This window comes from Excalfactoria chinensis, chromosome 3 (genome assembly GCF_039878825.1).
Source record: "Excalfactoria chinensis isolate bCotChi1 chromosome 3, bCotChi1.hap2, whole genome shotgun sequence".
In the NCBI taxonomy this organism is placed as follows: Eukaryota; Metazoa; Chordata; class Aves; order Galliformes; family Phasianidae; genus Excalfactoria; species Excalfactoria chinensis.
Window position 1 is genome coordinate 48041092 of NC_092827.1, and position 17713 is coordinate 48058804.

Here is a 17713-nt window from a genome sequence, read left to right on the forward strand (position 1 = left end):
TGGACAAGTTATGTCTAACTTGTCTTCTGTCCAGTTTTGGGGTGGATCTGAGAAGTTGACAGTTCCAACTGAATAGGTTGGAAGTTTGGGATTTTTGAGAGAGTTACTGGCCTCCTCAGGTAATTGATTTCAGTTCCACCACAGTTCTTTGACGTCATAGGCATTCATCAATCAATCATATATTTAGTTGAAATAAAATTCAGTTTTTCACTGTCACAGACCCCAGGAATATTTTCTTAGTCCTCACATTTCTCAGGCTGCATGAGCTCATAGATGGTGAGTGCCACATTTCCAAAAGACTCAGGAAGTGTTGGAATTATACATATAGGTAAAAGAAAATAATGATCTTAATATTCAAGCAGAAATGTAGCACTATTCCAAAAGAAATTTCATGTTATATATTTAACTAGAATATTTGTTCACATATCAGCAAATTTCAAATCTGTGATATGGATATTCTAGTACATAGAATCATTGAATGGTTTGGTTTGGATGGGACCTTTAAAAATCATCACCATATGCAGGGACAGCTTCCACTCAATCAGGTTGCTCAAAGCCTCATCCAAATGTGAGTTTGAACACTTGCAGGAAGGAGAAATGCAAAACTTCTTTGACCAACCCATTCCAGTAACCATCAAGTATTAGTAGTAAAAGTATCTCAGCACATACAGCTGTATAAAATACATGCTCTAAAGCAAGTACTCATGGTTATCAAGTATGTATAAATACAACCATTTATTTTTAGTCAAAACTGTATGTAAATCAGTTTATCATGTTGTACCAGAAATGCTAAGTCACAGTCTGAAACAGTGATTGAACACCTGGTGGGAAGACTGGGCCAACCCAGGGGATCTCATCTGCATGCAATGCACCTGAGTGACTGGAAAGGGTCCAGTCATCTGTGGGCCAGGATCCACACCTTCCCAGGCCTCATTTAAGGGTCAACAATGGAGGCAAGGATTTTTTGCTGGAGATCCCTGCGTACTTGAGGCCTTTTAAGAGTAAGCAGTTTTTTTTCATATTCTTTTCCTGTGTTTATGTTTGCTGCATTTGGGCTCTTCTTCATTTGTTGTAGCCTAGGGTTATTGCACCTTGCTATTGCTGCTGTAATTTCCATTGCATTATTGCATTACAGCACTATGTGTGTCTTTAAATTGTGACCATGAACTACTCAAGTTGCTGTCTGGATTTAGTTTTCCCTTTTGTGGAAAGCCTTATGGGTAAGGCAAGGCATATCTGTTTCAGTTTTGACAACATGGAACTTCGTCTTCTATGACATTCTCTTCAGTATGTAGGGAAATAATAATGCATTTGTCATAAGATGAGACAAAGTCAGCTGAAGAAATGTGTCCAAGTTAAAAAAGATATCTTACTGGTAGTGTGGAATGACATATGCACTCACTGTACATCTTTCAAGAATGTTTATCTGAAAGTCTAGTTAAAATGTAACAAATTTCATCTTTTCATACTGTGAGAGTCCTAATAGTTTAATGGAACTATTAACAGCACATAAAGCTAAATTCTAAACTTATCCAGGATCAAGTTGTAAGTCTCTACAGGTCATACTGAGTTGTAAGACTGAAAAATGTGAGGGTAGCATAACAATGGAATGTTATATTATGGTGTGTCTGTAGCGCAGGTTGATGAAATAATGTGTAATTAAATGTTATGCTGTAGTACTTGGGTAGCACAGGGACAGAACTGAGGTGTTTACTATTTCCTAGCACTTTAGTTTGGGGGGGAGGGGAGGGAAGGAAAGACTTCAGTCTTTATTTAAAGCCCTAACTCTGCTAAAGGCTAAGTATTTCACTTTTTTCTTTTTTAAGAGATATATTCCTTATGTATATTAAAATAGATGACTCATTTAGATGAAATTTTAACATTTTTTTGAGTTAGAAAAACATTTATTGCTATCTGTTCTAGAAGATTTTATTTCCCAATAAAGTCAGAATTGTACTACTGTACATCCCAGAAGACTGCTTTAGCTTTAATACTTTTAATGTGTTTGTTGAAGGAAGGAAAATCAGTGCTGTTGATGTAAAAGCTGTGTGTTTGGATATAAGATTCCTCTTACATGTGTTTTATGAAGAGAGTTTTACTAGAAAGAGAGAGTATGTTGTGTATTTCATGCATTTAATAGTAATGCTATTATGTAGAAACTGTGAAACAGAATTATTTACTGAAATTTCAGTTTTTCCATCAAGCAGGTACATGTTCCCAGGAAAATATTTGTACCCAGATTATATTTAATAAACTAGTTACTTATGTTTATTTCTCAACTGGAAAAAAATGAACACTACTTCTCTGAATTCACTGTTCTGCAATATTCTTAAACACCAGGAAAATCGAAGATTTTCTCTTTGTAACATTCTTTCCCCTGTGAGTGCTTTATTGTGTATATCACCTTTCCAATTCAGAATAATAAAAGCATTGATCTTCTAACATCTTGACAGTGAAGTTCCTCTAATTCTGCATTAGCACTAAACACAAACAAAAAATTTAGTATAAGCAGCCTCAAGAGACAGTTCAACCAAATTTCTGCATTTCCCTGGGCTAAATCAGCTCCTGAAAACTTAATTTAAGGAACTGACAGAGACACCACAGTTAGAATAGTAAATCTACTTCCTGCCAGCTTCTTAAATAAAGTTTTCCATCACTGATTCAGTCTACAGAGATGGATCTCTGTTCAGGTTACCTCTCTCAAGCTGCACTCATTAGAGATCATTGCTCCTAGTATTTCATCTCAATCTTGGCTAGAAACAGGAGGGTCTATGGGTATAAACCTGTATACTGAAGAGATTTTCTGAAGTGAAATTTTAGTTAATCGGCATGAACTGTTTGCAAATAAAATATGCACACCTTAATATTGTGATGCTGTGATTCAAGTAGAATGACTGAAACAGAAGTCATTTTGAAAGAAACTTGACCACTATTATTAGTTTATTCTGAATTAGCTGTGATATTTCATTAGTAAGTTAAAGAGCTTCAGGCTACATCACTAGTAATCTCTACAGCATCTTCAGGCCCAGTATCTGTGCCACTTCAATGCAACCTTTTCTTTCTTCATCCCCAAGGACATACAGCCAGCTTGTTCAAAGCTAAAAGCGTGTAAGTTAAATGGCTGTTATTGGTTCCTAGAAATATGTTTTTTCCTGTTGAAGTAGATCACATATTATTTATAAGTCCAGCATACAAGCCAGATTTGAGCCGTTGTTTACTTACTACTTCTGTGCTCCCAGTGTGTTAAAGGATTTTAAGGGATACTCCAAGAATGTTCAAGCTATGGAAAGCGAATTTATTCTGTAATTGCTTTGTTGGATTAGTTGGTTTTTTAAAAGGATTGTGGCTTGTTTAGTTGGTTGATTTATTGTTTCTTTTTCTTTTAATTAATGTTGTTTCTGAAGAACAGTAGAAACGTTGAAAATCTTCAAGGGAAAACTCTTATGTTACAGAATGATTTAGGTTGTAAAGCTACCTAGGCCAACTTTCTTCTCAAAGGAGGGCCAACTAGATTACCTAAAAAGGTGCTTTCCTGGTCAAGCTTAGAGTATCAAACAGGCTGGAGGCTTTTCCTCATCTCTGGTCACTTCTCCTAGTGTTTGACCTCTCTCGTGGTTAAAAATAAATAAATAAATCTACAAGTAAACAATCCTTAGTTCTGTTCAGAATTCACAGTGTTCTAACTAGCGTTGTTTGCTTTTTGTCCTTGTGCATCATACACCTCACATGTCTTGGTGGCCTTCACTGTGGACTCACCCACTGTGCCCATGACTCTCTTGTACTTAGGAACCCAGCACTGGACCCAATACTCCAGTGTAACGTCACAAGTTCTCTGCAGAGAATAATCACCTTCCTCCACCTGCTGGTGATACTGGCCAAAATGTTGTTGTCCTTGTTTGCCGTGAAGGCACCTGCTGGCCCATGGTCACTTTATTACCTACTAGGACCTCCAGGCCATAAAGACTGCTCCCCTCCCAGCTGGCACTCAGACACAGAAGGCAGAGTTTGCTTTCTCACATTAGAATGAGAAAACTGCAGACTCGGGTGAAAGAGGAATACGGAAAAAGAACATTACTCCTTTCACATTGTCTTTAACTAGTCAATATAAATGTGAACTGAAAAGTAATTTTCCCTTTTGCACAGTCCTGTGAGACGGAGCAAAGCATCAAAATGTGTCTTCAGTGACAGCAGAATTGACACCTGACATGAATTGTCATGGAGTTCACTAATATGTAGCTGATTTGGGAATTAATTTTTAAAGGTGCCTACCTGATATTAGCTCCTTTTCAGTTAATACGATTTTCCGTGTGGTCTTTATATTAATAATAATAATAATAATAATAATAATAATAATAATATAATCTCTTTTATAATTTCACTTAGTACCTAAAGTGAAAAGCAGGGGGCGAAGGTGTTTTAAAATGGAAGTGTTTGAATAAATCTGTATTATTTATCTCTATTCTTACTGTCATTTAACTACTAAAAAGAGCATAATGCAAGAGCATAAAAAGAGCACAAGCAAGGTAGGACTACACTGGGAAACATAACACCAAGGAGCATTTGTTACATCATTAATCAACAATGTATCATTTGTTAACCATTGCATCTTCCGTAAAATATCTGATGAAAATATTTGTATCTAAGAAGAAAGAGAAGTAAATCACAGGAAACGAAAGTTGAGGTAAAGAGCTTTAGGGAGGGCTAGAGTATCTGGAAGATAACTCATCACATGATAGCATCATCAGTTCAAAACTGTGATGCTGTGCAATGGATCTGTGTAATTTTTATACATCTTATGTACAAATGTTATGTGCAGATGGAACTGGTGCTAAATATAAAGCTAGCAAATTGCTGGATGTTTTTATTGAGCTAATTCTGCTGTATCATATTAGATGCTCCAATATTATGCCAGTAGTCATCTATGCTTTAGCTGCCTTGCATGCAGAGCGGTCAAAATGCAAATGGCAGCCTATTCATCTGTGAATTAGTATTTTAACTGGCTTAAACTGCTACTGATTCTTTTGCAGTATATTAGGTACTTTCTTTCATACTAGCTAAAAACATCTAGAATGGCGTCATGATATTATTCTTTAGGGTATGCTTCTGAAAACTTAATAAAACCCATACATTTACCCAGAGTTATGCACTGAATCTTTTTAAATGGCCCCAAATTGTCCTTATGAGGCTGTAGTTTACAGAAGCGGTGGGCATCATCACGCTTTAGCAATAGCTCACAAGAGGAACAGAAGTGCACTTGAAATGTTTGCTAACATCAAGTTGTTAGATGTTGTGGCTTGTTTATTAATGTAGATGATAATGGTGTTGGGTTTTTTTCTCTGTTTTCATGAGACTTGCAGTGTCAGAATAGAATAGAAGTTTGTGAAGTAGCTTGCTTTTCATTTCTGGATAGAGGAAAGAGGAGAATTAAATATATATCACTTACAGCAGATATTTAGAGCCCTAGGATTTTCTGTTCCAATTTGTATGCACGGCCTAAATGCCTTAAGTCAAATTAGCAAAAGTGTAATATTAATCTACTGAAAATGATGAAGCAATTTTTGTGATAGTGTTCCCATTCTTTTCACTTTTTAAGCTAAAACTAGTCTCCAAATTCAACAGATATTTCTAAACAGCATCATCCTTCAAAATGATTTATGAGGTACAGTGTAGAAAGAACTAGGAGCTGTAGAACAGGAGAAAGCATGAATTTGTTTCTAAGAAATAACTATAATAATTCTCAAATGCTGGAAGTAGCCTATATACAAACAACTGTAACTAGTTCTGTGTCCAAGAAAAGATAGAAATTATTTCTGTAGTTAGATAAGAGTAGTGGGTAATCAAATTAGTTTTAATAAAATTAATTTGAGGTCTGTGTTGAGTTATGCAGTATTGGACCAGAAAAAGGGAGAGCAACTTCACCTACTGTTAAATTGATTACTGCATATAAAGTGAAACAAGTTTGATTTATCAGGGCTGAATATAGCCTTAGGTATTCTAATAAATATCATCACCAGCAAGGACATAAATGAACTCTTTATGAACTAAAGCTTATCAGAGTCACATAATATAGTCCTTTGATAAATGTCTTTGTTTAAACAACAAATAGAACTTTTCAGAAATGAAACAAAGGTGATTTTCAGACTCTGTAATGCAAACACAAGTCAGGCATGAGGAACTCTAGCCACACATTAGCACTGCAAACTGCATTATAGGGTTTCCTGCATGACATAGTACCACTGTAGTTGTATATTCCCTTGCATTACAGATGGATAGATGTCACAGTTAGGTGTAAACTGTGTTAAAATCAGAAACTTCCTTGCATAAATATTAATTGGTGTTGCAACAGAGACTTCTATACTCGGGCTTTGTGCACATACTGCTGAGCATGGGCTTTACCAATTTGACTTTGTTTTACTGGCCCAAATTTACAAGCTACATGAATGCTGTATGGTTTCAGATCTGAAGCTGAATATGTAAATTTGCCAGCCTGGCCAATTGTGGTCTGGATTACAGTGAAAGAACCTGAAGCAGTCAGTACAGAATCATTTTCCACATCATTGCTGTAACAGTTCATGTGAGTCATCTCTGTATAACCCCTACTTCACTTTGCCTCTGTGCTTCCTTGTGTAGCCTCCTTCCTGTTCAACATCTTATTTTGGTTCTGTCATCAGCTTTTCAGAGTCCTTGAGGGATACTTAAATGTCTCCTACAGCTGGGTACACTCTATTGACTGTAAACAAATTCAAAGCATCTAAATTTACCTATTTCACAACAAGAATGTAAGTTGGTTGTGAGGACTAGGTATGCATTTTAAATTTTAGCTTATTTCAGCCTTTCCTCAGATGAAGACTCTTGATAACAATCATCTGGGCTAGATTTGAACTAAACTGACTGAGATAATACCACATTTTCCAATTTCTGAACTTACTCAGGTTTCTTTTTAATTGTTCTGAAATCTTAATGGATATAAAAGCAGTGCTGTCTGGAAGCATTTAAATTATTGCATGTTGTGTAATTTATGTGCTTGTGCTCAGCATGGTGTTTCACAAAGCCCTTCTACAAGACAACAATCCTATGTTTCCTAACACCACTTTTGGGATAACAACATCATTTCTGTGGCCTGAGAATTCTCTTCAAGTCTACTTACACTTTCTCTCCTTCCTGTATACAATGCAAGTGGTAGATTTTCTGTCTTCAACAGCAGATGCTGATTCAAACAAACACATAAGAATTGACATAATTGTAAAAGTGAGTTCTGCCCTATGGTCATGAATAATTTGGGTTGTTTAAGGGAAATAAAAATCTTATTTTGATAGACAAGATAATTATTTTATTTTTAAAAGAGAATAGACATTCATAGGAAACAGGAAAAACAAACCACACTGACTGGAATTTCTTTCTGCACGTACTATATAAAACTACCAAAGTTTAAGTACATTTCCACACTAGACAGCTTTGCAGCCTTCCCTACTAAATGGTGGACTATGCTAAAATTTTCTCCTCAGATGGAGACAATCAAACAAGGCATTCTTCAGAATTTGGCAACTCAGTAAACCACTCATTCTAGAAAGAGAAATGTTTTAAGGATATTTATTTTGGCTTGTTATTTTGCCTTACACTTTTTTGTTTGTATTCTGCAGAGCTTTGTTCTCATCTCACTTGAAGCTCCATGTACTCTTTTGGATAATACCCAAATATAAGATGTGTTTGTGTTTAGAAGGGTTTTATTTAAAATTTAGAGTTTATTTATAATAATGGTTGAAATTTGCAGATGTTATTAATCTGTATATATTTGCCAAGAAGAGGCATACTTCATCATTTAAAAAGAAAAAAAATATATCTTTTTTTTCTTTACTCCTGTACCTTGAGGTTTAATCTAAAATTTAGAAGAGTTTTGTGCCAAGGAATGAAAAAAGCTATTTTTTTGGTCTTGATTCTAATACAATCTGTAACTCCATGCCAACTAGTAGCACTAGAAGACAGCATATCAGCTGAGTCTGGAATACCAGCCACTGGACACCTACATTAAAGTATTATGAGGCAACCTGCTTTCCTCAGAGAATGGTCACTTGTCAAAACTGAGTTTCCAAAGGAAGGTGTTACATGCAACTCTGTCTTCTTCAATGGATTTCTCAGTTCCCAAATGGTATCCCTGACTATGCTACACTGAGAAATAAATAATATTTCATAGGGTTAACTTCTACTCCGGGATGTGGGGACTTCTGGACAGCCCCCTAGTTCAGTGCATCTTTCCATTGCACGGACTTAAATTTTCAGAAAGTCACTTTCCAAGCAGTTGAAATAAATAAATAAATAATAATTAAAAAAAATCTATTGCTCAGGAACTTTGCCATCTACACAGAAGACTTAGAGTAAAGTTTTTGTGTGGTAGCACAGGGACTGCAACCTGTCAGACCTCAGTGATAAATGGCAGTAATTCATTGGGCTACTAGGATGGGTTTTAGTCTCTTGGTTTATGCAAAATAAATAAATAAAATAATTATAACAATTCCAGTTCAGAAAAACCTTAGTCTAAAAATATTCTGATTATGTATTAAAAATATTCATGAAGTGGTAGTAATAATTATTTTATCTTTGCAGTACAAACTGTTTTTACTTTCTTTTCAGAATATTCTTAATTGAAGATCTATATAGATAGAAAAGTTCTTAAAGCTGCTAATGGGAAAAGTTGATGCCATGGTACTGATGAAATTAATATTCTAAAGTTTAGCAGGTTTTTTTTTTTGTTTTGTTTTGTTTTTTTTTTCTTTTTTTGTAATGAATTGAAGCAGAGTAGATCAAAATTGTTAGTATTGTCAATGTATATATTCCAATACAAGAAAACTATGATGATCTTAATTAAGATAACGTTGCTTGTAGCTCTAGTGATTTCATAAAGTTATCTGTAAGATTCATATAATGTAATAAGTCACAATGTGAATCCCTGCATAGCAGTAGCTATGCTTTTTGGAGGGTATTTTGTACCGTTTTCTTAATATACTGCTCTCATTTCATTTTAGACAAGAAAATCAGGATACCTGAGTCATCCCTTTCTCTCATGCTTATAACTTTTTAAGTAATTAAAGGAAATTTTCATATTTACACTGGCAATCACTTAAGATATATTAGGAATATTTTTAACAGAATACTGATAACAACTGAGAATGAGGCAACGTATGATATTTTCCATGGATGACTTTCAGAAGTAAATCTATTGAGTGGATCCAGTTAAACTTTATATACCTAAATTGAATCCCACAGTCCATTTTGGAATCATACTGGTATAAAATTTTGTGAGGGGAAAATAAAATCCAGAATTCCAAGTTTCTGGAAGGAGAAAAATAAATAAATAAATAAAAAGTTCAGAGAGAAAAGTTAGCTCAGGTGCAACCAGATTAAAATATTAGGTAGTTTCAGTATCCATGATCTCCACATAATTATTCAACAATTAATTCACATCTATCAACTGTGTGTGTGTGTGTGTGGAGGGGGGGGGATGTTTACACTGAAAAGGAAAAATATGCTGTCAAGCAATATTTTGACTCTTTCATGAGAGCAGTTTTTCCTTAGGCAAGAAAATATCTGCTTGCTCCTGTCATGCAGTACCATTTTTCATGCTAGTTTTAGTGGAAAAGTTAGATAACAGAAGGATGGGAAAAAAAATTGCCTGTGGATGTCTCGCATGCACAGAGGCCTCTACAACTACAGATGCTTTCAGAGCCTGGTCTACACTGAATGCTTGTAAAATCATTCAATCTCTATGCGGTCTCTTCTTGCTAGATTAAGAATGAAAAATGAAACAAGCGGTAACATGGTTGTATTTGAATAAGCTTGTACAGAATCTTGCCATGTTTGCACAGATTTAAGCAATTCCTAATTAGGGAAAAAAAAAAAAAAAAAAAAAAAAAAAAAAGGGAAGAAACTCATTTCCCATGGCTTTGTGACCCACAACCACTGAAGTCAGTAGAAATTCCTTGAGCCTGCAGTATCTTATATGCTTTCAAAGAGAATTGCGCTGAATCACCGCTTCTTCTTTCCTCCTGACTTTTCATTTGGTATCCGCTTCTTTAAACTGTGCTGGAGCACCTAACAAAATAATTGAAACAGTGTTGTCTTGTAATTACTACACATCTTCACTTTGAGCACTGCTGGTCTCCTGCTGCTCCTTAATGCAAAGAAAGTTCTAATCATTTCTGGTAACTCTTGCAAAATTTTGTTTTTTCATCAGCTGTCCTCATTTAGAAAATGTTATGTACTGTTCAGTTAGCTCCAGGTACAGTTTTTATATGTTGTATGTACAAAAAAAAATCAGAGTTCACCTTTTTTTTTTTTTTTTTTTTTTTTTTTTTTTTTTTCCCACAAACCACCCTAAAATAGATAAGGTTAGAGACTTAATTGGAAGAGATCTTAGTTTCTAGTTTTTGACATCTGAGTCTCTGAGACCTCCAAAGTCCAGCCTTTGTTTAGCTCCTAACCATTACAAATATCAACACATCTTGAGTGTTAGCAAACATGCCTTATTAAATATTTTCCTCTGAATTTTTAGTCCTCAGTGAATAGCAAAATCTATTTTAATGCACCAATTTTTATTAACAGGCTTTACAAATATCAGCAGGATTTACAAAGCATCACAGTGATCATCCATAAAGCTCATACAGATGTATTTTTGTGTCCATGAAGGAAGCAGCTGTTTGTTGAATTTAAGATAATGAAATTTTCCTTGACATACAGACTGTGAACCTCATCGTGTTGGCATGCCCAATACATATCAACAGTTCTTGTTGAGTTTCATAGCTCCAAGGCTTATTAGACTATTTCTCTGCAATTCCCTGAGCAGTGTTTGAGCCACAGATACCAAAAAGAAAACAGACAGCAAATACACTGGAGAGGTCAGAAAATCCACTACTTCCATTGTAAACTTAGTCTATGTCCACTAAAACTGTATTCAAACAGTGAACAGGGTTAATAGCAAGAGGAATTTGTCAAAGAATAATTCTAAATCTTTTCAGTGTTAAAGATGTTAATGACAGATACAGCATGCTTTCTTTGGCTCACACAGTTCTACCAGGATATTCAAATTCTCATCTGTTTTCCTCACTACAAAGTTGAACTTTTTCATTAGTTGGGTGACCTTCACAACTGAAACACAGGAAATGGTCTGCTAATATGAGTGCATATCAGAGTAGATAGTCTAGAGGTTACAGGCAAGATCAGAGCATGTACCAATTTATATTTTGAAAGATTTGACTGTGGCAGATGCTGCTGTAGTGAATATGCTTCTTCTGCATCTATACTTATCCTATGTATTTTGGAGATAAGAATTTTCAGGACCTAACTTATGTTTGGTTTTGAAAAGCTGACTTTGTCATTTTTATTGTGCTGAATTTGCCCTTAGACGTGGATGATGCGTAGTATTGCATCTATCAGAGTTTGCCTCCACTTACTGTTTTGCTTTCTGAAGTTGACCTTGTTTATTAAGTAATTAAATATAAGATAATGACCCTGCCTGATAGCCTTTCCAACCATTTAAGATTTGAAGTGTGGGCTTTCAGCAGGATTTATTTATTTGTGTTGTGGTTTAACCAGGCAGGAGCTTAGCACCACACAGCTGTTCACTCATTTCCCCCCAGGTGGGATGAGGGAGAGAACTGGAAAGAAAATGGAAGCCTAAGGCTAAAAGAAAAATATGGAAACAAAATATGATTATACATACCTATACATATATATATACATAAATATGTATATATGTGTATACACACTCACAGTGCAATCACTCACCACCTGCTAACTGATGCCCAGCCCACAATACAACTACCCTAGTGGCAGCCCACCAGCAACACCATGTCTCACCAACCATTGACCAATACCCCTCAACTGAGCAGCAGCTGTCCCTAGTCAACTCCCCTCAACTTTATGGACTTCTGCATGATGTCACATAGTATGGAACAGCCCTTGGCCTTATTTAGGCACCTTCCCTGGTACAGATCTACCCTGCCCACTGCTGCTGTGCCATGAAGTGCTCTTCCTGTCAAGTCCCTGTCCTGGTCCCAGATGTTTCCCTGCTCCTCAGCAACAGCTAAATATGAGCGTGCTATTAACACTGTCTCAACTGAAACCAGAAAAATTTGTTTTTACTAATACCAGGAATAAAGTGATGTAAAACTGTGACAAGTATCAGGTCTATTTTTTGAGCAGAGGGAATAATGCAGTATTTTACTGAGTGCTCAAAGACAGGAATAAAATATAGATCTGGTAGACTTCTGTATGTTTGGTAGTTTTTGTTTGTTTGTTTGTTTTGCTTTGTTTTACTTATAAGCAGGAGAGGACTATTAATTGAACAAAACAAGCTTGTTTAGTCCAAATCATGGTATTCACATTAATTCAAATTGTGAAAAGATGTTTTGAGGGTGGTGGAATATTCTGAATATAGTGGATTATTTCAGATAACCATCTAGGCATAAATTCTGGAATGTAAGAAAGCTAGATGTTGTGAAGTTTTATTTACATGTCTAATTGTAAGTATTTCAGTGTGTGATTATATTTGCTTTGCACTTGTGTTTTTAACCTGTAAAGTTTTGGGCTGCTGCACCCTGTGTAAGCAAAGATAACTGTCTTTAGAAGGGTAATATTCTAATCACAGAGACCGGTTTTGATCTTTGCTTAGCTCCTCCTGATCCATTTTAACATCATCTGGCAGATGCATAACAAATAACTGATTCCTGCCAGCCAGCTAATCCCTGTCCTTTTTAAGGAATACATATTTCATCCCATGTCTGCACTTTGTAAAATGTTTTTAGTTCATTGTGACTCTTGTGAAAGTACTGTAAGAATAAAATAACGACAGCCAGTAAATTCATTCATGCCATTGCTCTGATAAGAGACTAGACATTAAGAATTTTCCATGGCAACTAGAATGAATTAAAGGTCTTCTAACAATAGTGCAATGGAGTTTTATTTTCATCATTCATGAATAAGTTGATGTCTTTGAGCAAAGTTGTTCCAAAGATACTAATTCTTCAACTTCTTACACAAGGTTAGAAGGCCAGTGTACTACTAACGAGTTCTAACAGCCCTGAGCACAGAAAGAAAAATAGTCTTCTGGCTTGAGTGTTGGGGAAAAAAAGCTCATTTACAAGAAACAATAGGTAGACAATACATTTAGCAGCTTTGCTACAGAGGAGCCTAGAGAAAGGAAAAGTTTATTGTGCATGAAGGCTTGTGGCCATATGTAAATATGTCAATTTCTGGAAAATTTGGATTGTTTATCCAAAAGTTCTGCGTTGCTTTAATTATCTTAAAATGTCTGAAATTAGCTGTATCTTTCAATTATATGAATCACATATTTACTCACAGAGCACATTAATGGCTGGATCATGCCTCTGTGCGGATGTAGAATAATTATTCATCACAAAAATATTTATAGTCCTTCTTGCCATCTGTTACGTGGATGTGCTCAGGAAGGGTAGTCATTGCTTTTTCTAAATGTAGCAATATTCTGCATATAATTAAGAACTTGAACTTAAAAAAATATATGTATCAGCTGTGCTACAGAGTAATCACAGATCAATTGATTTGTCAGTCACAGCATTATCTGAAACCTTTCTCAATGGAGTTACTTTTGCTTGTAGTAGTACGAAAAGGAAAAATATGTGAAACTGAAAAAATGACGTTTTTCTGAAGGAAGGGAAATTTGGACACAGCATATAGCTACAGAATTGCATTGTCTTCCTTTTGTCTTGGTAAGCTTAATTAAATAGTTTCATTTTAAATTTTTATGATAATTTTAATTATTAATGTCATCAACACGCTGAAAAAATGTAGGTTAGGTGTGGGGAGAATTTGACTCTGCACAGACATTACTTAAAAGCAATTTTTTTGCATGACTGAGCACATGTGCACACAGACAAGATAGTCACACTTTACAATGAGGTTACACATAAATAATTTATAAAGAGTTGGTAAATACTGTAGGCTATTACAGAATCCGCAAAGTCCATAGTTTTGTTATAACTGTGTATAGTGCCCTCAAGTAATGTTCAACCAAGTATAATTTATGGAAGTCATATCTTTAGTATTGTTTATGATGTATATTAATCATTCATTAGTCCTCTATGAACTATTCATAAATGCAGTCTTAGTGGAAAGCATGGCTGAACCTCTTGCACTGGCTCCCTTGTATCAGCTACATGAGACTTGAAGGTTGCAGGCTTCTTTGTCCTTTTATTTAACAAGCTGAGAAGTCTTTAGGCAAGGCAACACATAGTAGATGTTTCTGTGCTTATTTCTACAGAGTTAGAAGACTAAGACAGGCTTTGCAAAGATGCAAAGCCTTCTCTAATATTCCAATAGAGTTGCCAGAATTCTGCTTTGCAGATTCCATGTGAAAAAAAGTGCATACAATCTACACATAGTAAAGTCTCAGACACTGAGGACTCTTGTACAGTTTGGTAGATCATGCCAGCAAAATATGAGCCAAATGAGTACAGGAGGGTTGCTGTGAAATGTGCATGTCTATCAGTCCCTGTGGTTTCCCACAGCGTAATAATCAGTGATTGTATGGTACAGGTTAGTATAATGTTTGGGAGCAGATCCTGGCTTGTGGGATTATTATTCTGCTTCAAAAAAATTCTGCCTGTCTCGGTGCAGCTACTTGCATTTCTTGCAGGCAAGCTCAGCTAATTTTCATGTGAATACACAATTTTATTGGTGTTCTTTGCTTCTTTATGTGTCCTGTGAAATCTCTAGCTGGAGGCATTTAATACCAGAGCACTATCCCAAAACATTAATTCTTCCCATGTTGTTTTGTAGGAAACAGATCTCATTCTGACATTTAATATCTCAATGCATCGTTCATGGTGGATGGAGAATGGACCAGGCTGCACCGTGACTTCAGTAACACCAGCCCCAGACTGGGCTCCAGAGGATCATCGTTATATCACTGTCTCGGGGTGTTTTCTTGAGTATCAGTACATAGAAGTGGCTCACAGTTCTCTTCAGATCTTCCTTGCAGTAAGTATATATAGATACCCTCACTCATGTTGCCTTTTCTAGCTTTCTTCTTGGTGAATCTTACTACCAGAAAAGTAGAGCGTTGTGGCCTTTATTTATAAACCCTGTTGCAAATAACTGTCACTATATACAGAAATTTTGTCCAGTGCCTGAGTACATGACTCCTACTACATAAACTTCTGCTCAAGAGATTCCAATATTTTGTCCAAAGAGGGGCCATACTGACAAAAGAAAGAGGATATTTGTTCATCTTGACCCCAGAGTAAATGTAAGTCATTGGAACAGTTGCCAGAACACAGTGTGGCCACCAGCCAATCAAAAAGTGAACAGCTTCCCTATCTGTCTTTTCCTCAGTCTAGGTGTAAATGGCCAACATCAGGTAAGTTCAGGCAAATACATCTCTGTGTCAGTGCACCTCTGTGTGGGCTCCATATGTGAAACTTGGTGGCAGACTTACCTGAAAGTCCATCTACCTCTCAGGTCTCCTCCATACACCTCAGCTGGCCCCATTATAGAAAAGCAAAAGAACCATGACAAAACAGTTAGCAAGGCAGGCAGTTGGAAGATCTGGAAGATAAAATCAATGTCTTGCCTAGATATATCACATAGATATATCACATCTTCAATTTTGGCAAGTTACAGATGGTACAAAAGAAACAAGACAGGTACCAAAAAAAAAAAAAAAAAAAAAAAAAAAAAAAAAAAAAAAAGAAATTAAAAAAAAAAATCAGAGTGAAGAAGTAAATAAATAAAAATAGCTTTACAACACTATTTACAAGCAATTATTATTAACTCAAGCATAACTCAGACAAAAATATCTGGTCCTTTTTTATTTTATTCTGGATTTGCAGTAATGCTTTTTTGGTGTGCAATAAATGAAGAACAAGAAACTCAAGGAATATATAGTTTAAGCTTGATTCTTTTCTTGGTGCAGCAAGGTTTTTTGTGCATCTCTGCCTAAACAGAAATGTGTTTCTAGATAAGAAAGTATTTACAAAGCAGGAGAATGGCACAGAATAACAAACCATCGGTAATCTGGTAGCTGTGGGCAGCTACAACTATTTTTATATTTCCATTCATGGTACTGCAAATGTAATTATCATAGATAAAAAGCAACTCAGTAATAGTATGGGCCAATTTTCCAGACCTGGTTCTTTAAACTTTGTTGTTTATGTAATTTTTACATTTCTGATAGTGAGCACATCGTTCTTTTTCTAATAGAAACACTTGCATAATGTCACAATTATAAGAATGTGTTGAGAAAGAAAGGAATTACTTGGTGTGGCTCAGTAACATATAACACAAAGCTGGAACAGAACATATTGCTTGATTTTCAGTAAACTAGCTTTCAACAAACCCTACCTTGCACCAGATTTATCTCCCTTTAGGAGAAAGAAATTAATCTTTCCTTTCAATTTCCTTTTATGGGCACTTAAGTGGATCTTGCACTTTAACTGTAAATCCATAAATTGCAACCTACAAATTGGTTACTTGCTTTCTATTTGTGAGTTCATGACAATGATCAAGCTAATGTTGATCTTGGCTTTTTCACAGACTGGTGGCACTGTGGTATTTTTTTAAGGATGTTTTCTACTGTCCATAGTCAAAAAAGTTAGAAAGAAATTCGTCTCCACTGAGGCCCACTTACATCAATCTTTGAAAACATTATGGTGCTTGTATTTTTTATAGCTTGCTGGTAAACTTGCATGGAAGCTGAGTGCCAAAGGTTAGCTTCCACACAGCTGTGTGTGCTGCAGAATACTTAGTGGAAAGAATACAAGAGCTAAAATAAACCTATAAAGCCCCCCCTATTTATATTTTCTAAAAAGAAAGGCTTAAATTAGACTGTGGAATATTTCAAGAATTGCAAGCAGAGACTCTCCTGAGGAGGTGCAGAATATTTATTGTCTGCTAGGCACCTTATCTCCCCAGATATCTCCCTGAAAACAAAAACCACCAGATTGTAAATGATTCAAAAGCTGCTGGTAATTTTGTGCAAGTAAGCACTGATTTTAGTTTTCTAAGAGTGGAATTTTGTATAATTTTCTTTTATTTTACTGCCTTAAAAATAACAATAATAATAATTAAGACAACTAGAAGGTGAAATGATCCCAAATTTCAGAAGAATTGTTAGCATGCAGAGTGGTATTGGTCATTGCATTATACCTGGCTTTAAAGACTAAAAAGAGCCAGAAATGATGATGCACAGGTGATTTGCTTCTGAGGAATGAGTTTTGCTCAGGATAAATCAATGACTAGATAAAATTCCTACTTCAGTCCACATTGCAGATGTAACAGAATATTGTGGCGAGTGATCTCTGTGCTTTGAGTAGCTGAACATTTGTTATTTAGAAAAGCTTCAAATTTGGGAAGAATATTTGAGTCCTAATATGTGCAAGGAAATGCTCTGATAAAACAAGACTTATCCTGGTTTGCTTTTTTAGCATTTATGTATGCAAAGGCAAGGTTCAAACAATGCACAATGATAATGGAAGCTGCAAAGCAGTCACAACTCTCCTTTGTCTCATAGAGTACAGCACTTTACCTGCTGGTTCTGGTGGGATACTACAGCTTCAACTGAGCTGTATCAAACAATCCTTGCATAAGAAGAAGAAAAAAATAATGCACAATTATATTTGTCTTGCAGTCATTCCCATTTCAGCGCACTACATCTTTCTCAGTCACTTCATCTTTGTGGAACTGA

General features: G+C 35.7%; 1 protein-coding gene across 2 annotated transcripts in view; it reads left to right on the forward strand.

Moving 5' to 3' along the window:
- The window catches only part of NKAIN2 (sodium/potassium transporting ATPase interacting 2), a 513101-nt gene that overhangs the window by 426035 nt on the left and 69353 nt on the right, over positions 1-17713 (forward strand). For both annotated transcript variants that reach the window (XM_072331397.1, XM_072331396.1), the window contains exon 4: positions 14809-15009. In XM_072331397.1, the coding sequence (XP_072187498.1) occupies positions 14809-15009 (201 nt within the window). The remainder of the gene's footprint in view (positions 1-14808; positions 15010-17713) is intronic.